At 43.0% G+C, this 26,846-nt stretch overlaps 1 protein-coding gene and 1 long non-coding RNA gene across 4 annotated transcripts in view; one reads left to right on the forward strand and one right to left on the reverse strand.

Annotated features, from left to right (window-relative positions):
- Window positions 1–231: 231 nt before the first annotated feature.
- Window positions 232–6,122, reverse strand: LOC144260742 (uncharacterized). The gene is made up of 3 exons (XR_013345048.1): window positions 5,679–6,122; window positions 2,542–4,428; window positions 232–723 (listed from the first exon to the last, which is right to left on the reverse strand). It is a non-coding gene; the product is annotated as an uncharacterized LOC144260742 (long non-coding RNA).
- A 109-nt stretch (window positions 6,123–6,231) lies between these two features.
- NUP58 (nucleoporin 58) overlaps window positions 6,232–26,846 on the forward strand; it is a 54,397-nt gene continuing 33,782 nt past the window's right edge. For all 3 annotated transcript variants that reach the window (XM_077809489.1, XM_077809482.1, XM_077809497.1), the window contains exons 1-9: window positions 6,232–6,488; window positions 7,925–8,064; window positions 9,842–9,877; window positions 13,658–13,810; window positions 15,994–16,128; window positions 20,148–20,258; window positions 22,718–22,742; window positions 23,508–23,573; window positions 24,939–25,113. In XM_077809489.1, the coding sequence (XP_077665615.1) occupies window positions 6,373–6,488; window positions 7,925–8,064; window positions 9,842–9,877; window positions 13,658–13,810; window positions 15,994–16,128; window positions 20,148–20,258; window positions 22,718–22,742; window positions 23,508–23,573; window positions 24,939–25,113 (957 nt within the window). In that variant the 5' untranslated portion in view covers window positions 6,232–6,372. The remainder of the gene's footprint in view (window positions 6,489–7,924; window positions 8,065–9,841; window positions 9,878–13,657; window positions 13,811–15,993; window positions 16,129–20,147; window positions 20,259–22,717; window positions 22,743–23,507; window positions 23,574–24,938; window positions 25,114–26,846) is intronic.

The following is a 26,846-nucleotide window of genomic DNA, read 5'->3' on the forward strand; positions in this document are numbered from 1 at the left end:
GAAATATAAAGCTGTCCACCTCTGACGCAACCTCCCTGAGGAAGTCAACAGTGGAAACACTACCTCTCCCCTTCCCAATGTATCAGTCCATCTGGCACAGCAAGTCACTACCTTCCTGCTCCCAAGAGTGGGTGAATTTGGACCAAAGTTCCTAAAGATTTTTGAGAATGAAAAGTGCAATAAAATTTATTATCATTATATTAGTTATTTAAACATAGTTATGCACACAGATATGACACAGGATTTCACAGCTGCAGACTGACGCAAATACTACAGATGGATTTTAAACTAGGATTAGATCATTTTATGTCCATCAGTAACATTTGCAGCTCAGTAAGCCAAGGCATGTAATAAATGTTATCAAACTCAGGCTTCAACAGTGTCTAAGAAAAAGGACTTGAAATTCTAGATACGGAGTACATCACAGCCTGAATCAAACCATCTCAAGACTTGTTTGAAGAAAGACAGCCTCCAGCAAACCAGTTGCTCATGACATTTGAAAATATACCTACTGACAATCAATGATCAACAATACATTCAGGCTCCAAGATAATATCGAAAAATGAGTACTGGTCTCTCCTGACTGTCGAAAGCATGTTCTCAATTCCACCAGGACCTTCGGGTTTCTCTGTCTGTGTGTGCTTCTCATGAATCACCAACTTCCTGTAAGTCTCCTTCCTGTGTGGTGTCTTTCGACCAGAAGGCCTCATGACTTCATATTTACTTGTAAAAGAAAGTTTTAAATAAAAAAATAACTACTCCAGAACCAAATAATACTCAAGATACCTGTTTGTATACTTCCCAATGGATTTTCTGGGGGGCTGCCTGAACAAGCACAATGTATGACCCTGCAAAAATCTAGATTTCTGAGTCAGGGGCTGGCAAAAGAGGCTGGGGTCTATAAGCAAAGAAGCAATCTCCTGTTTTTCGTTCCTCCTGCATTCAGAGAAGAAAGACTTTATACGTTCCTTGTAATTTGTCAAAATTGTATCAAAGAAAATACCTGACTCTATAATTAATTTCTACTCCCCACTGGAACAACCTCAGGACCTAAAATTTTGACTAGCTGCTAAGATCAAAAAGGGGCAACACTATGTATACACAAAGTATATACCATGCCCAGACATATACAAACAATATATAAATATATGTCCTTGATGCTCTGGAAGATGTGAGGGAAATAGCTACCAATTGGCTTCCCCAAAGATCCTCTTAGAGCTAAAAGAGATGTATGGGCCATCAACAGCCCCCTTCTGAAGATCCCACTATCCCTGGAAAAGGATGTTGAACCTGCCAGAGTCATCCCTCTTACAGATATTTTGTGCATACAAAGGGAACTTGACAAAAGGGTCAGAATCATCTCTGATGATCCCAGTGCTTTGGAGAAAAGGCTGATCCACTGCTCTGCATTCTATAAAGATCGAGGTGTCCCCCAGGGGAAATGAGCTGCCAGAAACCTCCTCCAAAGTTACTGCTTGAGGAGGAGGGATCAGGCCACCAACAGTTGTCCACTGACGAGCCTGCTGCTCTATTCGGGGGGTCAGAACACCAGGAACTTCGCTAAGATGTACTTGTTTAGGGGTCTTCGGTTCACTAGCAGTCATCCACCTATTGAACACAGTAGCTACCTAAGCTCTTTCCACACTATGGTTGAAACCATAATATCATCAAACACCATAGGACACAGGACTGAAAGGGCCTCCTGGGTTGTCAAGTGCAGTCCCCTGCTATTACAGGCAACCCCAACATAATCCCATTCACAAAAATTATCAAGCTACATTTTAAAACTAGTTAGGTTCCCTCCCATACACTCCAATTGGAATGCTGTCACAGAACCTCACTCCTTTGATGGTTAGAAATCTTCTTCTAATTTCTGGCCTAAATTTATTCATGGCCAGTTTATACCTATTTGTCCTTGTGTCGACATTGTCCTTTAGGTTAATTAGCTCTTCTCCCACTCCCTGGTCACTTCCTTCCCTCCTTTTCCTATTTAGGAACATCTTTTCCTATTTTATTACTATAATGACCACCCCCAACATGTTATGCCTATGTTTGTCTGGTTTTGTACTGTCTGAGTTCGCAGCTTTGATGAGTTTAAAACTGCATAATTGCGTAATTCTATTGGAGACCCTGTGATGCGTGCTGTGTTCAGAAACATAAACAAACATACATTCCCACTCAGCCTTCATTTTGCTGGCTAAACAAGCCAAGCTCTTTTAGTTTTCTATTGTTTTTATTAGTTATTCCATTTCCCTGATCATCCTAGCAGCCCTTCTCTGCAGCTTTCTAGATTGAATTCATCTTTATTGAACATGGGTGATCAGAACTGTACACAGTATTCCAGATGAGGTTGTTGGAATTATTAATATTTATACAGAGTATTACCACAACACTAATTTAACCATAAATTCCTTTATTAAATCTGAAGGCCAAATGGTATTTATACAATTGCTCTGAACAAGCCTAAATAATAAGCAATTTACCATACCCAATGCAGTAACAAAACATTTATAAACATTTGATCAAGAATCAGATACTTACAAATAAACTAACCCCGGGGTAATTAGATCCAGGTTAGTCGGCTCAAACATGGTCAGGCAGGTATTAGCAATGAACCCTTTCAGAGTTTACTTTTTATACTCTTCAACAAACAAGAGATGTCATTGCCAAGTACTGACTTCACCTAAAAATCAATTGGAGACAGATCACCCTTATTTCTGGTTTTACTCCCGATAAGATTTACAACCTCCTTCCTTCCCTAGGCCTTTCCTCTCCACCTTCTTGCTGACTAGCAGTTTTTTCATTGCACCTGGATTCACATAGGTGTTAACACCGGTGTGTGGGTTGGGACAGGCCATGTTGGCTCATTTTAAGACAGATTCTCTTTATTTAAAACCATCTGCAGTCATCCCTATCAGTCAGACGCCTTCTTTTTAGAAACTTCCCCTTATCTCATTATTCTTTGAAACAGATATCCTCCCAACTTCATTCCTTCTGGCCTTATAATTAATTATTTTCAAGGCCTTTCCTTCTAATTGCTAGTTAGGGCCTTTCTTTACAATACATATTTATTTCCTTAACCAAACTTAAACTAACTCTCATTCTTAATTTAACATTTATCCTAGAGAGGTCTTACCAGTGCCTTGTACAATGACATTTAATACTTCCCTATTTTTAATGGAAATACCTCACCTGATATATCCTAAGACCATATTTATTTTTCTTTTTCACAGCTGCATTACATTGGTGATTCATAGTCATCCTGTGATCAACTAATACAGCTAATACACTGATGAACCCCCAGCTCATATCCGAATTTCTTGTTATTAGTCAGGAAGTGCAATGACTTTGCACTTTGTGCTATTAAATTTCATCCCATTTCTATTACTACAGTCCTTAAGGTCATCCAATGTTTCCTGTATAATATTCCAATTCTCTGTATTGACAATGACTCCCCAAATTGATCTTTGAGAAAATCCACTAGAATCTTCCCCCACAATTAATAGTTCTCTTTTCTGAACAACCCGTTATCATCCACCAAATTAGCCAGTTCCTAACCCATTGTGCTAATCCCCATTGTAATAAATAATTTTCCATGTGGCACCATATCAAATGCAGTTGATTAGATCAACTGCATTTTCCATGTCTAAAAAATCAGTTATCTTATCACAGAAAGATATCAGGTTAGTCTGGCACAATCTACCTTCAATAAACCCAAGTTTCATTTTATCCCATTTTCCATTTCCCTCCATGTTTTTAATTATTCTTTCTTTCAATATTTGTTCAAATGCCTTGCATTGAGGTCAGATTGATGCATCAGCAGTTGCCTGAATCAATCTTAACCCTTTTTAAAATATAGGTACAATGTTTGCTATTCTCCAGTCATACAGTACCATCCCTGATTTGACAGATTTATTAAAAATCATTACTATTAGACTTACAGTTTCATGTGCCAGCTCTTTCCATATTCTGGGTATTCTGGGATGGAGATTGTCCAGCTCCCCTGACTTGAGCACGGTAAATTTTGCTTCTGTGCAGTTTTCCTGACCAGTGCGCACTGGGATTTTCCCTCTGAGGACCACATTTATAAAATTATACTACAGACTATTTGGGGTGCCTATGTTGGTGATCTATAGAATACAGTAGTTCTAAAAAAAAAAAGTGTCCACACTGGTCATGAAAACTGTTCTAGATTACAGCCATGTCTGTCCAAGTCTGGGGATTGCTAGCACAGTCAATTACAGCGCAGCTAGAACTTTAACATGAAGCTTCCCTGATGTTTGCATTTTGTGCTGCTTAGCTGCTTATTGACTGGTCAGTACAAATGCAACATTTGTGACATCATGATCCAGCTGGCAAGTCAAGCAGTGAATTTCAAACAATGGAAATGCTCGGAGGCATCATTATGTAGATGTCATCTAGACCAAACTAGGGAAAAAGGGGTAAAGGTTAAAAAGCTGAAGGGACAACACAGAACGTTTAAAAAACAGTCAGCCTGGTCAAAATCCAGGCAGATAAAAACTGCATCTGTACTACTTGTGGAGGAGACTGGGTCACAGTCGCTGCCATGTCAAGAAAGAATGATCTTTTTTGTCTCGGACTATGTTGTAAGGGTGTCCCTCAGACTGATTCCATAAGTAGGTAAGAAACATTACTTCAAACTCCACTGTCATCAAGAACCTAACACAAGGCAATGGCATTTTGCCTTCTAGTGTCATTGACCAGTCTTGTTCAGGCCTCTTCAGTTAGCTGCCCTAATGGTGGGTCACGACAGGCCAGGGAGAAAACTCTGTTGAGCTTAGATGTTGGACAGCATTTGGGTAAAAGAGGAGGCTATCTTCTTTCTCCATGGATTTTGGATTCCACAGGCTCTGGAGGTACATGCAGAGCCCCTGAAAGCTGGTGTCACAGGGACCATAAAAAGGCTATCCCTCAAGCATCCATGTGTAAATATAAGCACAGGCCAATCAAAACACAACCATCCAGTGCAACTACCTATTACGCTCTGCTTTGCAGTAAAGACTTTGCAGCAGACAGGGAATCTTCAGTTGCTTGTTTGAGGCACGTTTAAGCCCCTTCCACAGGTATGCAGTAACATTCTAACCAAGATTCTGGCCTCTGCCTTATATGCATATAGAGTCTCAGCCCTAATGCTTTATTAATATATTTTTTTGCACTGAATGCCTTCTTTCTTTCTGTTAAAGGACACATGGTTGTTGATTGCACAGTACTTTTTTCAATGTGTAATTGTTGCAATAGTTTGTATTATGAAGCTATAGATATACATAATCATAAACTAAGATACGTATATGTGTTTATTTGGAACTCCATGTCTGTGTATTATAAAAAAATTGATACCATCCTTATGTGACCCCAATCATGGAAGTACGCATCTCTGTGTTTACAAGATTAGAGTGACTGTTGAAGCTGCAATCTAATGCTGATTTTCACTCCCACTGTAATTCAAAGTAATAAATAAGTAATTTTTTCAACATTTGAAAGTTTGCTGTAAGGTGAATTTTCATATGTAGACTTTTTCCTGGACTGCAAGATTATGAATAACTTTATATACTTTCCACCGAGTGGTTTATGCCAAGACCCCAATCCTACAAACATTTATGCATGTGCCTAATTTTAAACTTGGGACGAGTCCAATTGATTTCAGTAGAACTACTCACATGCTTAACGTTGAGCACGTGCGGAGGACTGGGACCTGTCACCTCCTCAGTCTGTGTCGGAGGACAGGGTGGCAAGCATTGCTGTTATCAGTGGCATTAAGATTTCAGATACAGGGGACAGAAGAAACCAAGGTGGTGCCAGTCACATGCTGGGACATCGTCGCAGCAGTGCCCTGGTTTTGGCATCGTGCTTGTCAGAGCCCATGGGGCAAATCAGGAGACGAGGGTGACATCGCCCCGGGATGCTGCAAAATCCACGGGAGGGGAGCGCGGCGAGCCCCCCGGCACTGTTACCTCAGCGCGGGATCCCGCTGGGATTTCACGCCCGGCCAAGTGCTGGGGCGGGCGGGGCGCGCTCGGGCCTGGCTGCTGCTGCTGCCGCTGCCGCCCCGGACCTGGGCGCCCCGCGCGGTGACCCGGGGAGCAGAGCCCCGGCCGCCTGGAGCGAAGAGCTCCGCCGGCTGCCTGCTGGCGCTACTGTCCCTTTAAGTGAAGTCCGCGCGCAGCCGGCTCCCCCACTATCCCTTGGTGCATTGCGGCGGGGGGAGGGGCATTGTCGCAGGGCTGCTGCGTGTGGGGACGGGGAGCTATTCGCCGCGCCTGCTCCCCCCACCCTCCTCCCGGGTTTGAAGTTGGCGCCCGGGAGCGATGCGGCGCTGAGGAGAGGGAGGCCGAGGAGACACAGGCCGCCGCCATGTCTGCGGGATTCTCCTTCGGGGCCGGCACGCTGGGCTCCGGCTCCGCCGCCGCTGCCGGGGCGGGAGGCGGCGGCGGCGGGGCAGGCTTCTCCTTCGGAGCCGTCCAGCCGAGGTAACCACGGGCCGCCCGCCTGCTGCGGCCCGGGATGGGCCCTTCCCGCGTGGGGCGGCGAGCGCCCGAGCGGGCCCTGCCAGCCGCGTCTCACCGCGGCGGGGGCGCTGAGCCTGTCCCCGCAGGCGGAGCTGGGCCCCGGGCCCGCTGCGTCCGGGCCCGGCCCTTATCTGCGCTTCAGCTGCCTCCCCCGTCCCTGGGTGGGGCCGGCACGTGTGTGACTCGGGGCCCTGGCGGGGTTTCCCCGCGGCAGAGCGCCCCGGAGGCGAGAGACCCGTAGCTCGTGGCTGATGAAAGGCCCTTTTCCGCCCAGTCGGCGTCAGGCTCCGCTTGCGCACGGGCGACTAACGGGCTTCACTCGGGGGGGAGGATAGTTCAGTGGTTTGAGCATTGGCCTGCTAAACCCAGCGTTGGGAGCTCAATCCCTGAGGGGGCCATGTAGGGATCTGGGGCGAAAATTGGGGATCGGTCCTGCTTTGAGCAGGGGGTTGGACTAGGTTGACCTCCTGAGGTCCCTTCCGACCCTGAGATTCTATGAAAGTGGCCTCTGCAAATGCAAGTGTGCTGCCGCCTTGGGGGGGGAGCGATGTCCCGTCCAGCCGTGTGCTCCAGAGGGATACGTGGGAATCAGTAACCAAGTATTTTGGAAATTCCCTTTCCGCTCTGCTGTGTGCCCTGCTACTGCAACAAACAAGCTCCCCCCCCATGGCCAGAGCGGAAATTAAAAATGCACGTTTCTAAGGAGAGTTGAATTATTGTCCCATAGGTCTCCACATGCCGTAGAAATGAGAGGTTTAATATGGAAAGGTGTAAACAGTTTTGTTTACCAACTGGTGCAGCTCCAGCCCCTGCAGGTTAGAGAATATTACAGCTTATATTGCTGGGAATGCAGGTGGTGCTAGACTGATAAGAAATCTGCTTGCAAACCATCCTAGTATAATTAAGGATTCAGTAAGAACATGCCAGTCAAATTTCATTTGACTGTATCTGCATTTGTACACTTTTCCACAGTGTGTGGCAGCCTTCCCTCTTGCTAAGGATTACTGTGAATAGCCCATTGGAGAACCCAACAATGCTACCTCCTTACAGTTTCTTTGGTGTCTCACATAATTTAAGCATATTAATAACAGATTAATGTCCTAACTAGCATGTCGAAGATGTAACACATTATATACTATTAATGATGTACTGAAATACCCTCTGCTTATTGGTTCTTTTGACACCTACTACAGCTTATTGTTTTGCAGTAAGGATTTTTTGCTCATCACAATACACTTTCTAAAATGTAAATACCAAAAAACCCATATTATTTTGTCTTGCTTATTAGGGCCTGATGCTTGGGGAAGAAATGAATGAAATAATTGCAAATATGGATGTAGTAAATGGATTAGTTTGCAAAATAATTGATGCTAATAGTCAGTTTTGTCTTGTAATAGCTCAACCGGAGGGCTTAATTTTGGAACCTTGGGCTCCTCGACTGCTACAGCAACTACATCAGCTCCATCAGTGGGCTTTGGAAGTGGACTCTTTGGTTCAAAATCTACCACTGGGCTTACTCTAGGAGGTACTAATACAGGTAGGGAATACATGTGGATTTATTCCTTTAATATAGCAGAAATTTGGGCTTTTGCATAATCTGTGTGTTTCATGAATTAGTAAATGAACAAACACAAAAAGGAAGACTAATGCATCACAAAGTGTGCTGAAATGTTTTTAACTGTAGCTATATACATTGTTAGCAAATCCGTTATCGTTTTTAAAAATAAGATCTTAATAATGCATTACGGCATTACTATTACAGGAAACCCTGATAATTGAACCTTTAATAGATAAACATACTTGCTATCTGAAATTTGTATCTGGTCCTGTGTATGAATTTTGTATAGAAGTTGGAATTTTATACTATGAAACACGGAATTGTACGGAGGCTTTGGCCATTCCAACAAGACTTCCCTAAAATGTGGGTTTGTCTGAATATCTCCTGGAGATTGGGAGAGGCCACCAAAATTTTGTGTGATTTATAGCTTGCAGTTGAATACAATATGGGGGTTCAGTGCAGTGTGGGTTTACGGTTGTATTGTACTTTCTTTTAGGATATTCTTAGCAATGATTTTCAGATGCCATAAACACATACATTTTCTATTATGTTGTCATTTACAATGCCATAGTTCTTATAAGCTTTTCATATTAGCAATAATAATTTGGCCAAAAATTCCTTTCAAAGTTTGGGCAGTTGTGTACACTTTCTCAGACTAACAGTCTTGTATAAACCGTTCTGTGGGTTATTTAACAGTGGTACAGAAGAAAACTTGTACCATTTTAAAATTGGCCATCACACATACGCAATAGCTAATATTAGTGAATTGTATACTGGCTCTGTGGGTTTTTGAGAATGCATCTCTTTCACACACTCTAATATGATTGTCTAAAGTTACCTTTTACAGGGAATATTTGTAACATTGTTACATCATTGGATATTATAAATAAATTGCATGGGGGTTGTAGAATCTCTGTCATTAGAGATTTTTTGAGAGCAGGTTAAACAAACACCTGTCAGGAACGGTATAGATAATATTTAGTCCTGCCACGAGTGCAGGGGACTGGATGACCTCTTGAGGTCCCTTCCAGTTCTTTGATTCTATGATATGGGTTGCATTATCCTCTTAGCTTGCCTCTCTGTTTGAGTGATCCATTAGTTATTGTCCCCTCATTGAGTTAGAAGTACCGTAAGTTTCTTAGAAGCTGAAATTTCATAACTCTGTAATGAGCGATCAATGATGATTTTAAATTTCTATGGGGAAGAAACTAATTTGAAACCCAGTATTCTGAGTAGACCATGGACTCTGTAATTCTTTCCACTATAATGCAAAACCACGCTGTTGTGCATGTTGGCATTCCTGACAGCATGTAAATCTGGAGTTCAACCACTTAAACTTTCTGGTGTTTTTAGTGGCTTTAATTTCATTTAAATTGTAGTGTACTAGTATACTGCTTAACTGTCATTTTAATTTCTTAGTCACTATTGACCAATGGCTCTTCATCACAAATGAGTTCTGTACATTGTTGACAAGTTAATTGTGCTTTCCCAGGAGGGTTTGGACTGCTAATACTTATTTGAAACCTATTATTATTTTGTGTTTAAGAGTCTAAACCAGAGTAAATCTTTTATATCCAAAAATACTATGTAAAACGTATTCCAGTTTATCTTGTGTCATTGTAGAGACTGCAACATAATATAATTCAGTATTTTACTGGTACTAATAAACCATAAACAACTGCTAAATTGTGTGTATGAAGCTTGGTAAAATGGATATAAAGTTGATTATGGATTTTTATTTTGTTTTTCTTGGCAGGAACAGCTACAACTATTGCTACAGGATTAACACTGGGTAAGAGTCACATATTTAGAAGCTATTAGTATTTGGAGACAAACAAGTATGCTCTAGAAGACCAATTGTTCTCTTACTGTGAGCACTTGCTGAGGCAGAGACCTGGTAGCCACATGGAATGGGTTCTCCTTATATTAAAGACAGATAAAAGTATATTGCTACTTCTCCATGTAAGGAATTATTGTAGTTGCCACAGGCTTAATGCCTTCACTTAATGTACCACTGATGGGAGGTCAGGTACACATGGTTATGAGGAAACTTTTGGCTCTTTTTATGGCAGTGTGCTTAAACTGGTTTTGAAGGATTGATATACCGTTGGCTGGGACTAATGAGGCCATGGGATATATATGTGGTTTTGGAAACAAAGTGCACTGAACTGAGGAACATGGGTGCTCTGTCTAGTTCACATTTGCTCACCCTTAAATTTCCAGGGCCTGCTGAGCTTTAGGAGCCATGTCAATGCTGTTTGAGATACATATATATATATTTCAAATTGAGGCTGTTCAGGGAAGCATTCATGTTTCTTCAGAGATTCTTTTAGCGATGGTTCCTTCCCATACCAAAGTTTATTATATATCTGTCAACCTTTGATATGGCAATAATCCACTCTGGTGTTCTCCATCAAAACTGCTGCCTCTACACAGTTGAGGGAGTACAGAACCTTTTCAAGACCTAAAATTGTTGACTTCCTGCTTGGATAAACCACTTATTGTATAATGTTTATGTGAATGCATATTGCTTCTGTGGGTCAAGCACAGAGAGAGTACTGTCTCATTCAGTGTTTCTTCATTCACAGTGTCAAGATCCATTTGGCTGTGGAAAGCTGTCTTTTGGCCTTCCATTCACTATGACTGAAATGTGTTAGCTTGTTCACCTCAAGCGATATTACTGTCTTGAGTGACAAACTTGCATCGGTGAACTGAAATCAACAGATATCATTCGAGTTAGGATGGGACCCATTGTTCTTTGGGGCAGAAAATATACTGTGCCTAGAGCTGACAGTCTAAATAGACAAGTTAGACAAAGGGTGGGAAAGGAAACAGGTGAAATTATGTTGGATTCAAAGTTTGTAGGTTCATATCCCCATGGAATCGCCAATAGAAAAACAAGTGAATTTGTTGTTAAAAGAGAACTTTGCTGCCTGCCTTTCACTTGAGTGAACCTGGTATGAACAGACTTGTTCTCTAACTCCTTTTGATGGATGGACAAGAAGTGTTGAGCTGAGAAGGAGCCTTCAGAAGATATTTCTACCTTCATTGTTTCTCTGATGCTTCTTTAAATATTTCATATTTCTCAGCCATGGCTATGGCAAGAAATGCAGGTGTAAGTGTACCTGTTCCTGAAAAGCAGATAGGAAAGCAAAATAGCTCCTGGCCCAAAGCAGCAGTTGAGTCCTAGGTGAAATTAAAGTAAGCTCTACTGCCATTGCAAAGCAGCTTAAAAGGGGGTACAATCATATTACAATGTCACAGTTTTGATGCTGTTCTGTGAACAAATACAATGAATGAGGCCCACTGTTATAGAGGAAGACAGAACAAATCAAGGGAAAATAGCCCCCAGAACAGACTGCAAGATCTCTGGAACACCTGTTTGGAAGTGATGTCCTCTTCTGTATGGAGAAATAGTCGCTCATTTCATTGGGCAAACTGGCAGTTACCCTCCAGTCACCAAGTTTAGCTTTCTTAGTCCTGGCCAAAGGACCTTCTCACCATTACTGTTTCTATCAAAAATAACACAGAATTAAGGCGAGAGCTGTCATGATTCTGGTTGCATCCTACTGGCTGCAGAGAGTATGATTGTCAGACCTAATAACATGACATTAAAACCTGGTATGATCTGTTCATGCCCACTATAAGAACCTAGATAGAACCACAAATATTCCTGCCCTTCAGAAAGCACCTATACACATACAGTCCCATCATGCTACCTAATAAAGCCACACCCTCACTATAACAGCTTCCTGAAAGGAAGCAACTGAAGGAATTACATTTGGGCAGAAAATCTCTGTGCTTATAGCTTCCAAATAAGTTCAGTAACTTAGTGCACTCTATAATGTGACTAAAACATAAAAGCTGGTGTTCAGTAAGTAGTTACTCCGCGTTTGACAAAAATAGAGAACCTATTAGAGTTCCATCAGGACTGTTGCACTATGAGTTTAAAGGTGCCCAAGTTAAGGCACACATTAAATGTATCCCATGTAGGGGGTGTCCAGAAGGAAGAATCTCTCCATCTATATACTAAAATGTCTTCAATCAGCTTCTCAGCTAAACCTCAACAGAACTCTAACCTGGTGTTGTATGCCCTGCAAATGAACATCCTTTGAACACTTGGTGGACTTTACTTACCAAGTCATTCTTGCAGCCAGGCAAATATTGGATTTGGGAGCTCTGTCTATAAAGGACAGGAACCATGTTTTTCATTATAATTTTTTTTTGCATGATCTTGACATTCATCCTTAAAGTCTGCTCCATATGTTGCTCTACTACAGTCACACGTACAATCTATGTGACTGATGGGAAAGCGATGGCACTCCTTTCCATTCTGCATGGATTTTTACATTCTGATGTCCGTGCAGCACTAAAATGTCTAGACAAAACTGAAGCATGTACCATACACCTTCACTATAACAAACCCCTGGGGATCCAAGCCATTTTTTCAGTATAGCCAGGGATTTGTTCTAGCGATGGGAGGGTGCGGGAGAGGAAGAGAGTCTCCAGCCGTGGCTGGGGCAGAGTACTCCTTCGGCCCCGGGGCTGCTGCAGGTGCTGACAGTGTTCCTCCAGCAGCCTCAGGGCCAGAGGTGGGATCCAGCAACCACATTTGTTATAGCCCAACTTTCACTATTGCGAAGGGCATTATAGCAAGGCTCTACTGTGTTCTAACTGTAAGGGACAACAAATACAAGTCAAAATATTTACCTTCTCTATGCTGAGCACACTTGAACAGGTGTAGCAGTTTTTGGGTGGATCCGTAACTTAAAGAAATCTGTCACATGGATTCCTGTCCTTCCCTGTATTCCGTATCAAAATACTGTAGTTTAAAGCTGATATGCTAGTCTCATTCAGTGCTGTATTTGGGATTATAATGTTGTAGGACATAAGAAGTCTGTCAGTAAATCAAAAACAATCTGTGTGCATATTTGAGTTTGCTTATATATTAGGTTAATTTGTCTTCGTAGCTACACGCTGCTGGATTACCATTGTGGGATTCTGAGGACCTTCCTTTTATGAAGAACAGTAAAACTTCCTTTTTTCAAGTAGTAATGACCACAGATCCAAACCATCCTGATTTAATAGAAGGATCACTACTCGAGATAAATGAATAACATTTAACTCTCAATTTAAATTAGAAGGACACAATTTTCATTATACCTCTGATGGTTGTCAGCTAGTTCCCTCTTCAGCAAAAGGGTTTATCCCTCAGCCAGTGACTGACAGGTCTCAGTTTTGACTGTACAGATACAAATAAACAAGGCGCATTGTAAGATCTGTGGACCTTCCTATTTGAAGAGAGGAAATGCTGTGATAAGCTTTTATACGTAATCTTGTTGTCTTCCCTGTGTAGAAAGGAACCAAACCAAAATGTGGGGTTATGTGGGTTTCCTTCTAGGTCCTTGTCATGGCATTTTCATTAATATTTAATTGGTAAAATTCATTTTGAGGGTGATAAGTTTACTTTAAAATTTTGGTGTTTAGAATGCATGACACTTGGTGGCAAAAATGTTAACTTGAGCACTTATGCCTCAACAAAATGTCTTAAGAATGATGTTCATTGTTGTAGGAGCTCCTGCCGCTACATCAGCTTCTACCACAGGTTTTAGTTTAGGGTTCAACAAACCTGCAGGATCGGCCACACCATTTGCTTTGCCTATTACTTCTACCTCAGCAGGTGGCCTCTCACTTTCTTCTGCTCTTACATCAACTCCTGCAGCAGGTAAGGAAATCCCATTTTGCACTCTGCACTGCATTTTGCATTCAGGCATATCAAAGTACTTTACAAGCACTCTGAAATAGATGAGCATCCTTGATGTTGATATGGTCATTGTCTGCCTTTTACATGTGACAAATTCTGTGTTTCAGATTAAAGTGACTGGTTGAGCTTCTCTGGTGTTGATGTTAGGAATGCTAGCATAGGTGGGTCAGGGGGTACTATCATTGTTTTAAGCTCAGTATTGATTAAATGCTCAGTTTCTTTTAAGCACCACATCATCTGGTAGTTTTAGGTGATGGCTCATCTACACCAGGGTTTCCAATGTTGCCAATACCAGTGGAGCTCAATTGTATTGGCAGTGGTGAGAAATAGTTTTTAAAAACTATTTCTCACCATCTCCCAAGTGTAGAAAGGGCATCATAATGCTGAAAATGGTTAATATCTACTGTTAATGAGACAAATGGTTTTGGTACTGTTAAAGCATGATGGAGAATTTGTACCTCCGATAAGATGTCCCATGCTTAACATACTAATGTGCAGTTGGCACCTTCTCCATATATGCATACCATATTTTCCATAATCAAGTGTTCGTTGATAGCTCCATCAGCTAACCGTATGTGTGTACACCAAAGCTGTTCACTACTTTTCCCACATTCTCGTTAGTCAAGATGCCGCAATATTTCACCTCTTATTCTCTGCCTGCTCCAAAAACTCAAATCAAGTAGAAGTTTTAAAGTCACAATTAACTGTTGTTTCTAGCCTCTACTATGTGAGAGACTTTGATGTTCCGCTGGATCTAGTCATCTTCACCTACATGCCCAACTAAGACCAAGATTCCACTTAATTTGCAGCAACCAGTACCTAAAGTGTGTCAGATTCTGCAGCATTCTGGTGGAAATTCTTAAAATTGTTTGGTAGCTTCAGATAAACTTGAATAAAGGAAGTTTTGATTGAATTACATTTTAAAATGAATATTACAGTCAGTACAGTTGCCCCCTGTTGGTGATGATTAGGGCCCTACCAAATTCATGGTCCATTTCACGGCCAGCGGGTTTTAAATTGGTCAATTTCAGATGTTTACATCGGGAATTTCACAGTGTTGTAAAGGAGGGGGTCCTGACCCAAAATGGGATCCCATGATTGCCACCCTCACTTCTGTGCTGACTAGGCAGAAGTCTCAGAGCTTCCTGCAGTTAAAGGAGGTTCCTGGAGGTGGATAGGATATCCCCCATACTGCTAGGAATGCCCTAGCTGGGGGCTCCTAGCTACCAGTCCAGGCCAGTGACAGATTAAGGCAGGGGCCCCCTAGAAAAATGGGTGCCCAGCCCCAGGATGGAAGCCCCAGCAGGAGCCCTGGGGGAAGAAGCCCCAAGCATGGGTGCCCAGAGCCCCAGCTGTAGCCGTGGGGCTGAAGCATGGGCAGCCTTGAACCCTGGCTGGGGGGTGGAAGCCCTGAATCCGGGCTGCCCTGAGACCGTGTTGGAGCAGCAGGGGCGCTGCATCTGCTGAGGAGGGTGGAATTCGTAATCCTGGGCTGACCTGGCTGGAGCGACAGGGATCAGAAGCCCAGAGCCTGGGCTGCCTTGGCTGTGGGGGCTGCGCCAATCCCTGGCTGGATCGGGGGAGGCCCCCAGCCCAGGCTGCTCCGGCTGCAGCTTCCGGGAGCAGAAGCTCCTGGCATAGCAGGAGATACTGGGGGAGGAAACCAAGAGCTTGGCGCTCTGAGCCGGAGCAGGAGCTGCGGGGGCGGGGGAAGGGTCGGAAGCCCAGAGCCCAGCTCCTGGGCTGCTGCAGCACAGAAGTGAGGGTGTACCACCCGCATTACTGTGCTGCTTCTGGAGGTAGCTCTGATCTCCCCACTAAAAGCAGCCATGCAGGGGAAGGACAACTCCTGCCCCTCCCCAGCGTGGCTGGACTAGCAGCTAGGAGCTCCAGGCTCCCAGCATCAGGGGAGATCAGATTTCATGGGGAAGGGCTGATTTCATGGTCTGTGACACATTTTTCACAGCTGTGAAATTGGTAGGGCCCTAGTGATGATACTGAATTTAGTTTATTGCTGCAGATTTCATTCAGTGTTAACTCTCCTTTATGATGAATGAGGCGGTTCAGACCTGTGAGTAATAATTTTAGGCTGTCTGCGGACTGTATAGTCTGTGTATTAAGGATGGTTTCATTCTTAATTTCAGGTTCTACTGGCTTTACATTAAATTTGGGTGGGACAGCTGCCCCAACTACAAGTGCATCCACAGGCCTTTCGCTGGGAGGAGCCTTAGCTGGTTTGGGAGGTACGCTCTTCCAGAATGCAACCACAGCAGCAACAGGTGAAAATAGTTTTATTCTTTTCCCACTGCTATTTCACAATGCTGAAACACAAGTAATACCATATGATTACTGTAAAACTTAAATAATTCCCTCTGAAACTTTTGCATTTTCCCTGAATGTTACTAGTCTTAGCAAGTCATAAAATACCAGACAATACAATTACCTTCTAAATATTCTGTTTCTTGCACCTTAAATTAATTTAATTTTGGCAGCTTTCTGCAAGAATGTAAATATTCTTCCATTACTCCTGGCAGAATTCTTCAACAATGCATGTGTGCAGAATTCATGTCCCCCACAGATTTCTTTGCTTCCCTTCAGAAAAATGGCTTTCTGATGGGGAAGCAAAGGGAAGCCACAAGAGCGGTCATGCACCACTCCCCAGGAGCGCAGGTGTATTGTTTTGGGTGCCTGGAGCAGCCAGCAGAGAGGTAAATCACTGGAGGGCTGGGGGTGCCCCAGCCAGTGGCTCTGACCCTGTGCCAGGCTAAGCTGCTAGTCCCAGCTAGGCTGGGGAGGACAGAACTTTTCTCTTTCCCTGCAAGGAGCAGCCAGGGCTGGGTCAGACCCACCCCCAGAAAACAGGGGTGGCAGGTTTGTAGAAATTTTGGTGGTGCCCAGAACCCGCAGCCCCCACCCCCCCACACACACACACCTGCCTAAGGCTCTGGGAGGGAGTTTGGGTGGGGAGAGGAGGTCTGGGATGCAGGCCGTGGGCTGGGGCAGGGGATTGGGGTGCAGGATGGGTGAGAGGTTGGGCTCTGGGAGGGAGTTTGGGTGGGGGAGGGGGTCTGGGCTGCAGCAGGGAGTGGGGTGCAGGCTCTGGGAGGGAGTTTGGGTGTAGGCTCTGGGCTTGGGCAAGGGGTGGAGGTGCGTGAGGGGAGGGAGTTTGGGGGCAGGAGAGGGTGTGTGAGAAGGGCATGGAGGTGCAGCCTCTGGGAGGGAGTTTGGGTGCTGAGTGCAGGCTCTGGACTAGGGCAGGGTGTGGGGCTGCAGGAAGGGATGAGGGGTGCAGGCTCTGGGATAGAGTTTGGGTGCTGGCTGGGGGGTAGGGGTGCAGCCTCTGGGAGGGAGTTTGGGGACGCAAAGGGGTGCAGGCTCTGGAATGGAGTTCGGGGGCCGAGGGGGGGGGCAGGCTCTGGGAGGGGGTGGGGGTGCAGTGCTTACCTGGAGCTTCTAGGCAGGGCAGGCCGGGAGTCTCCATGTGCTGCTACCCCCAGGCACTGCTCCCGCAGCTTCCCATTGGCCGCAGGGGCGCATGGGGCGGGACACAGACCCACCCCTCCCAGGGGCTGCAGGGAGGGGCCAGCAGCCACATGGAGCGAGCAGGCAGGAAGCTGCTCCGGTGGTGAGTGGGGGTCCTGGGCTGTTTTAAATGGCCTGGGGGACGTGCGGGGCGGGGGCGCCCAGGGCGGAAGGTGGGGCCGCGGGAGAGACCCAGCCTCGGACAGGGCTGGAGCCGGGCCCATGGTGCAACAATAGCCGGTACTGGGATGGCGAGGTCACCAGCACCATGATGTGCATCAAAAGGGTCGAGAAGGGCCTTGCCCCCTGCTGGAATATTCCTGGTTCCCAGGCACCACGGGCCCATAGAACTCGCTGCCCATGCCAGAAAACTCACTGACTGCAGGAAGCTCCGCATATTCCCCTCACTTCCTTCCCCCATCACTCCTCAGCTGTGCAGGGGAGGGGGGAACGGCTCCCCCATCTGACCAACCCCTGTGAATCCGGACCGACCTCATACCCAGATCTCCTCACCACCTGCACCCAGAAACCCCCTCCCCTCCCACCCCATATTGAACCTACACCCCTAACAAGCCTCGCTCTTTGTATCCGGAGCCCCCTTCACCCAGACCCCCTTGCCAAGCCCCACCTCCCTGCATCTGGATTCCACCCCTGCATTGAGACCACTCTCTGCACTCAAACCCCCACCCCATCTGCACCTGGGCCACCCTGACTAGCCCCCCGCACTCAGATCCCCACTCCACTGAATCCCACCAAGCCAGCACTCAGACCTGCACCCTGCCAAGCCAGCACCTGGACCCCCCTTCTGAGCACTCCATGCCCAGACCCACCCCCCACTGAGCCCCAACCACCTTCACCTGGACTCCCCTGCAGAGTTCCATTGTGTCTGCACCTCAGTTCATCCAGATCCAACCCCTCACCCAGACCCCCCATCAAGCTGCCCACACCCAGATTGCCCCACACAGAACCCTGTCACCACAGACCTTGATCTCCTCACGCTAAGCCCTGCCATGCTTGGATTCTCCCAGGAAAAGCCAGCCTGCCTACATCTAGTGTCCTTGGCATGGAGGGGTAGGGTCCCAGGGTGTTTCTGGGGCAGGCCTGGTCCTTACATTGTGTCAGGGTTGGGTGCAGCTTTACCACCAAGTCCATGTTCCGGGAAGGGGGGGCCACAATTATCTCCTACCTCTGTGCAGTTAGTGGCTTGTGCTCCCTACTGCCATGCTGGAGCCTCCACATTTATTTACTGACAAAATGTGCAGAGTGCAGAATTTTAAAATATTATGTGCAGAATTCTTAATTTTTTGGCGCAGAATTCCCTCAGGAGTATTCCATGAAGTAGTTACCATAGCTGCCATAGGGGTATTACATGATCATAAATGGAAGGGGAGGTGTTCTAAGAAATAATCTATTCAAGATGTGGTTTGCACTATGAAATGCTTTGAGAACTCTTAGTGTAAAATAGTCCCTGGTCCCTTGTTTTAGCAGTGAGTTTTGTGAATGAATTTAGAAAACCTTTGAGCTCCAGTACTGTAACTTTAAATCCCCTTTGTTAGATGGGGACCCCTTCCAGCCCCGATGTCCAGGGACAACAACTTGGAGAAAAGCGTAGTACATACTCCTCTATCTTGTGCTGCTAAAAGGGCGGGTGCTGTTCCTGGCTCCAGTGGGGGTGGAGTGAGGAGCACTCCAATCTTTCATATTGGCCTTAGATGTCTAATAAATATGGTATTTTTCCGTTTTATTATATTGCAGTAGTGCCCTGTGACCTTAGTCAGGCTTGGCCCTCCAGTGTGCAGGGATTGTAAAAATATAGGAATTAATTTTCTTTATTCTGAAACACTTAGTGTAGTTGCTGTATGGAATGGAGAGCTTTACTTTCTCCCTTTGGCTGTTGTGGGAAGGTGAGATCTCTTCATACCCTTTCCTAGCTACTGGGAGAAATGCATCAAATCGTTACTTTCCTTAAAAACTTCTAGAAAAGATGAGAGATTCCCACTGTCACCTTCTTGTTCACACTCCCCCAAAATAATCCTCATATACAGCTGTAGGAAGGGCTAGCTGCTAAGTGATGTTTATAAGAATTTTGTTCACTGCTTCTCAGAGTGCAGGAATCGGCTTCCATGAAACTAACAAGATCTTTTTGTAAACTTTGGTCAATTGTTGTCTGTCGGCCACTGGCCATACAAAAGACTAATGGCTCAAATTTTCAATGCTGGCTGCTTGCTATCTTGCACATAAAATCCAGTTAAGTGGATATTGAGCACTCCTTTCACTGTGTGGAAGTACTATTTTAAAATAGGTTTCAGAGTAGCAGCCGTGTTAGTCTGTATTCGCAAAAACAAAAGGAGTACTTGTGGCATCTTAGAGACTAACCAATTTATTTGAGCATAAGCTTTCGTGAGCTACAGCTCACTTCATCGAATGCATCCAATGAAGTGAGCTGTATCTCACAAAAGCTTATGCTCAGATAAATTTTTTGTCTCTAAGGTGCCACAAGTACTCCTTTTGTTTTAAAATAGTGTATTAATCCTGAGTGAGGCAACATGACACAAGTGATGAGGCAGGTAAAGATGTTAAAATTAGATATTTAGAACATTTAGCTCATAGAAGAAATTGTTTTTCTTCTCTTTACATTATTTTCACTGAACTTCTTGACCCAAATATAGCTAAACAAATCCCGAAAACAAGATGACATACATAAATGTAATCACAATATATTGAAGCTAAAATACTAAATTCTGTGTTACTGAAATACTTTTTGGGTTATTTGTAGGACTTGGACAGAATGCTCTGAGTTTGACTCTGGGGACAACTTCAGCTCCTTCAGCTACTGTTAATGAAGGTCTTGGTGGCATAGATTTTAGTAGTTCTTCAGATAAAAAGAGTAAGTTGTTGATGCAGTATTGTTTTTCTGTAATTTTTATGAAACCTTGGAAAATACTTGCTATAAAAATTCTGTTTGAAAGCACATAGTTGAAAGATGTTAGAGAGGCGGCATTGATGGCTTGGTTTTTCTAACTCTCAATGGATACCGTAAAAATAAGGTATTTTGAAAATGTCTTTAATAATCCAGGGTTGTTTTAAGATTGATGAAGCTAAAAAAGAAATAATGCAATGTAGTTGTAGCCATGTTGGTCCCAGGATATTAGAGAGACATGGTGAGCAAGGTAGTATGTTTTATTGGACCAACTTCTATTGGTGAGAGAGACAGAGCTGGGAAAGGTACTCCCAGCATCATAGCATGGTGTGGAACAGATTGTTTAGTATACGTAGTTAGCACATATTGTAAGGGACCATTCAAAAGATGAGCTGGGGGGCTTACGTTAATTAGACATAGGCACTGATTCTGTAGGTGCTTGGGGCTGGAGAGCCCACAGAAAAAAAAATAGTGGGTACTCAGTGCCCACCAGCAGGCCCCGCCAATCAGCTCCTCCCCGCCAGTGCCTCCTGTCCACCACAATCAGCTGTTCAGAGGCGTGCTGGGGGGGGGAAGGGGCAGGGTCAGGCATGCTTGGGGAAATGAGGAAGCCTGAGGAAGTATGCTGCTAGACACTGAAAATCACAGATTGAACAGAAACACTAAATTTACAGCTTATTACTACAATCTGAACCACCTAGCCCCCTCTCTTTATCCTATAACTGCAGAGGTGTTAACAGACCATGCCACCTTGACTAGTCCCTTACAATATGTGCGAATTACTTATGGTAAACAATCCCTTCCACCCTGCATTTTGCGGTGATGCTGGGAGTACCTTTCCCAGACCTGAAAAAGAGCTCTGTGTGGCTCGAAATGTTGTCTCTCTCACCAACAGAAGTTGGTCAAATAAAATATATTACCTTACCCTCCTTGTCTCTCTAAAAGAAAACTAGTAATTTACTGTTTGCACGTCTTTTGCTGTGGCAATTTGACTACGTTTTCAACTATTTTAATTTGTAGATTCTTCTACATAAATACAGTGCAACAATATTTTCTTGCAAACTTGGTGTAATGCAATGCGTCTGGCTGGATTGTTGGCAGCAAGGATCAAAGTTGGGATTTCTGAATCTTAAAATATGAGTCTCTGCAGGTTTGTTGCGTCAAAGGCTGTGTCAGGCTCACACATGGACTCTGACCACTTGGGAGTGCAGGGGAAATAGAGCTAGACTATAAGTATGTGTTGCAAATGCAAAGAGCCTGTTTGAAAGCAACTTTCTTTCATTGCAATGAATTTTAAAAATCATGGAAGCATTTCTAATCATGTGGGGTTTATGTAAATCTCCTTCAAAGTTGATTAAAATAGTCTGTAATCTTATTGTTTTTCTAATACTTTACATTAATATATTTTTTAAATAATTCCATAATAAAAATATTACATCAAAAACAATTACAAAAAAATAATTTTGTGGTTACAGTACACTTTTTAGTAAGCAACGTTTATGGTGTTGATATGAGCATACATTAAGGGAGTTTGGTCTTCCCCTTCCAGTGTCACACATTAGCTAAGCTAGTTATTCCCAGAGTTTTAAAGCAAAGACGTTGCATTTTCTTCAGTGTTCACATTACAGTTGAGTAATCTCTTGGTTTTTGGGGGGAGAGGGTAGTTAAGAGCAGTTGTTCAGGGTAGCTATTCCAAAGGCTGAAATAGTAGAGTAGAAGGTTAGAAACCATATAAAATCCACCCTTGTGAGTCTTACTTGAGCCAGCAGAAGTTTTATATTGTTGAACTATTGCTCTGATGCTGGTGGAGGGTATGTATTGCATTTTTTGTGAAAGAAGACTCTGCTAGAGGAGTGTACTGGTACAGTGGGAGATGTGGAGGACGCGTAACAACTTAAGAGCCATATAATTACCTATTATCATAATATCTGACTGCCTCAGAATTATTAATGAGTTTATCCTCTTGGCATCACCCGTGCAGCAGGGAAGTATATCTCCATTTTACCCATGAGGAACTGAGGCATAGAGAGACTTAGTGATTCTCCCATGGTCACACAAGAGGTCTCTGGTGAAGCAAAGCATTGGACCGTAGTTTTCAGAGTCTCAGGGTAGTGCCCTATCTGCCGAACCATCATTCCTGTTGAGAAGATCCTTGTCTGTAAAGTGCCATGAACCACAATGATGCTGTCTAAATAAGATAGACTGTAAGTGTGTGGGAGGTGGTGGAGAAATAGAAACCTGTAATGAAGAAGGAGGGGAAGAGTCAATTAAATTTTCTGCCAACTGGGCTGACTTCATGCCCTGAGCCAACATGCATTGGGGTGAGTGATAGTCATTAATTCTTCCCCCAAAAACTTCTTAAGGCTTATTTTGCTTGACAGTTGTTCAAGTATCAATTCTTATATAAAATTATCTGTATCTTCTAGGTGATAAAACAGGAACAAGACCAGAGTAAGTATGTTTAGTATTCTTCTTTACATTCTAAGGTTCTTAGAAAATAGTGAAGCTTTAAAATGTTTCTTCTGTTTTGTTTCTTTGGCCTTTAAAAATGCCTATGTACTGTGAAGATGAAATTATCATTGTTAAACAGGTTATGGGAGTTAACTGTGTTCTAATGAAATTGCATAGGACTCAGATAGGTGGAGAGGGGGGTCATGGTCCCATAAACCACAAAATACAGATCCAGTGTTCTGGTTATTACTAATTAGTTTGTAATAGCACCAAAAGTGTGCTAGATGTTTTCCAAATGCAGAAGGGGCATAGTCCCTGTCTTGAGGCATATGTAACCTTAAATTTGCTTAGTTTAGCTTCATATAGAAGGTGGTATTTAGTAGTCTGAGTTCCAAACAGAGAGAGAGAGGACTCCTGTGGTCTCTCTGTTCCTGACTCTGTTGCAGACTCATTACATGCTTTTTGGATAATCTCATCGTACTCATCTGTAAAATTAAACTCTTGCCAAACACTGAAGAAGTTGGTCCAATAAGATACTACCTCACCCATCTTATCTCAGTGAAGAATTAAGTAAGTTGGTGCAGTTCTTCACAGTTGGCTTAATAAAAGGAAATTCAAATCATTATTACTTACTATAGCATTCATAAATTAGATACAAACTTGAAAAGTAGAATGAATATTTACAGCTCTTTGACTCTTTAGTAATGGGGTAACATTGTTTAGAAGTACTGTGTGTTTATGAATGCATATATTGTCTTTTGGCAGAGATAGTAAAGCACTAAAGGATGAAAATCTACCTCTAGTAATCTGTCAAGATGTAGAAAATCTCCAGTAAGTATTTTCCTTATACTAGTTGGGATAACCAAATAATTATACATTGTCATGCTTTAAAGCAACAAGTGGTTTAATCACACTTTTAAAAATTGTTTTAGATAGTGAGGATACACTGCTTATTTTTTGAAGGTACAACATAACCCATCTAAATATCTTCTGTTAAAGTTTCAATTTTAGAATGTTGGGGGTGATGGTGAAATTATGGTATACAGTAGTTCTGTAAAAGAGGCAAAAGCCAAAATTATCACTTAGTATTGGTGGTTTGGGATTTCAACAAGATTAATTTTATTTTTATTAAAACAATACTCAAGAGGTAGAACATTTGTGTGTTATACCAATAAAATAAAAACCAGCAAGATCTTATTAAAGGAGATTAGGCAAAATGCCACATTTATTGTGAATACAGAAGGAATCATAGTAAGCAGTTAGTTATAGCTATAACATTCCATTCAATTTCATATTCATTCACACACACACACACACACACACACACACACACACACACACACACACGTTTTCTGCAAGGTTGTTGTTATAGTTACTAGTCTTAGAGTTGCTCGTGCCAAGCCACTGGCCAGGTGGCCTGGACACAGGGAAGGAGCAAGGCCTTGTCAAATGCACGTCTGATGCTCCTGGAAGTTGGTTTGCGGAATCAGACCCCAAAGAACTCAGTCCCTTGGTTCTGTTTTTATAGGTCTTTGGTCTAATACAATTCTATGGGGGTTGCTTTATCATGCTGTTGCTGAATCAATCAGCAGATGGTACATTCCTGACGGCTCTGTGCTGCCAGATGTTTTGTTCTTCGGTTCTCCCATCCTTGAGGCTGTTGGGTGGATTCCCGTCTGCCCTCCGGGGGTCCTCTGGTTGTTTCCACTTGACACCTTCTTTGGCCGATCAACACTGGATTCTTAGGCAGGCACCTCCCTGATCATTCATTTAGTATCCACACCAAGCATCCATCCACATACATACTCCATCTCTATTTTAATCACAATTATTAACAAAGCGAGATAAATACAACAAAAGGGCGGGGAGTCTCTATGTGCTGTTTCTGTTACAAAATATCGCTTTGACTCTCTCTCTGTGTGAGTAGTAGTTGTTACAAAGTATTGCTCTGAGAACAGACTCTGTCTTAGGATGTACTAACACAATTAGTAGCTTGCAAGTTTCACACAGAGAGGGAGAGAAACAGTAAAACCAAGAGACTAAAAAACCAAGAGACCTCTTAATTAGTAATACCCTGGAATTTAAACTATGAGGAATCAAACTCATTTGTGATTTTAAGACAGAACTTCTTTAATATGATCCAACATGTGTGCTTTAAATGTAACAAATTAAACTTCTGCTTCCAATTTTTTTCAGGAAATTTGTGAAAGAACAAAAACAAGTGCAGGAAGAAATTAGTAGAATGTCTTCCAAAGCAATGCTTAAAGTACAGGAGGATATTAAAGCTTTGAAACAGCTTTTGTCAGTGGCTGCTAGTGGACTACAGAGAAACACTCTTAATATTGACAAATTGAAAATGGAAACTGCCCAGGTATGTTAACAAATGAGTATCAATTTGTTAATTCAAATCAGTAAGCATATGATTTCACATAAAGTGAGAGGCATTCAATGCTGTCAATCATTCTAATATTAGAAGTTCAAATTACTTATATATTGACCAGAAAATGAAAGATGAAAGGTTGGATCAGTTCTTGTAAATGTTAAGGGTATATTTAACTAGCAAAGAAAAACCCATGGCTGGCCTGTGCCAGCCAACTCGGGCTGGTGGGTCTCGGACTATAATGGGCTGTTTCATTGCAGTATACAGTGCTGGACTCAGGTTGTAGTCAAGGCTCAAGGACCATGCAGGGTGGGAGGGTTCTAGGGTTTGGGCTCCAGCCTTAGCCAGGAAGTCTACATAGCAATGAAACAGTCCTGCAGCCTGAAACCTGCAAGCCCAAGTCGGCTGGCATGGGACAGCCGCTGATATTTCTTCACTATGTAGACATACCCTGAGATTCCCAAGAGAAGAACACTTAAAATAGAAATCCTATGATCACTTGCATAGTTAGATGTAGGGATATTAACTACAAAGTCAGTAAAGCAGCAGTAAAAATTGAATTTTCTTTATTAAAAGTACAACACTTAAGTCTGGATCTAGTTTATTTTGTCACCTTTACTACTTATATTGCTCACTTGGGAAATATTTCTACAGGGCAGTGTCTATTAGTATAGAAGCAGATTAGAGATTATGCTTTGATTATCCTGATTGGAAGCAAACAAAATAAATGGAATCTGCATTTTCTTTCATATTCTTAATTTGACATGATTTCATAAAATCTAATTATCACTGTAAACGTTAGACTTTAATAAATGTGGCATTTTCAAATCAGTCTGGAATGACACCAGAATACCTTATCTCCTGTTCATTAGCAGTTGTGAGAGCTAGAAATAACTTCCTTGCTGTTAGGCTAGTTTGTGGTCTGCTCAATCCCAGCTTACTAGTATTCTTTTCAGTCACTGATGGTTCTAGGTTGTGAGAAAGCAATGAAATAAACAAATGCAAGGGTTTAGATAGTTTTCACATTGTCTGGCAATTGGACATGGTTCTATACAACATGCACTTGGTATATAGCTTACTTTAAGTGGGATGCTTGTTAGTCTAAGTCTTCATCTGGGGGGACTGTGGCAAGGTAAACACTGCTAGCTTCTAAAGCGCTTCCTTAAATTCAGAGTTAAAGGACCTGTAGCACTTTATTTTCCACTACACTCTTCAGGATTTTTCTTGCTTTGCTACTACTAACTGTGGTATGTAACCTGTCACTTAAATTGGCCTCTGTACGTGATAACTGTAGGATAGTTAATGTAATGCCAATTTTAAAAAAGTCGCCAGAGGAAATGCTGGCTGTTACTGAAATTAGGCTTATTAGCCTGTATCTGGCAAATGATTGAAACTATAACAGAATTATCAGTTGCACAGATGAACACAGAATGTTATGGAGGAATCAGTATGCCTTTTGTAAAGGGAAATGATGCCTGGCCAATCTATTAAAGATTTTTGAGGGCTTCAGCAAACATGTGGAGAAAGGTGATGCACTGTATATATTTACTAGAACTTTCAGGAAGCTTTTAACAAGGTCTTTCACAAAAGGTCATGGGATCAGAGGGAAGATTGTCTCATGGATCAGTAAGTGGTTAAAAGACAGGAAACAAAGAGTAGGAATAAATGATCAGTTTTCAGACTGGAGCAGAGTTCCCCCCCAGGATCTGTATTGGGACAGATGC

The sequence above is a fragment of the Eretmochelys imbricata genome, chromosome 1 (genome assembly GCF_965152235.1).
Source record: "Eretmochelys imbricata isolate rEreImb1 chromosome 1, rEreImb1.hap1, whole genome shotgun sequence".
In the NCBI taxonomy this organism is placed as follows: Eukaryota; Metazoa; Chordata; order Testudines; family Cheloniidae; genus Eretmochelys; species Eretmochelys imbricata.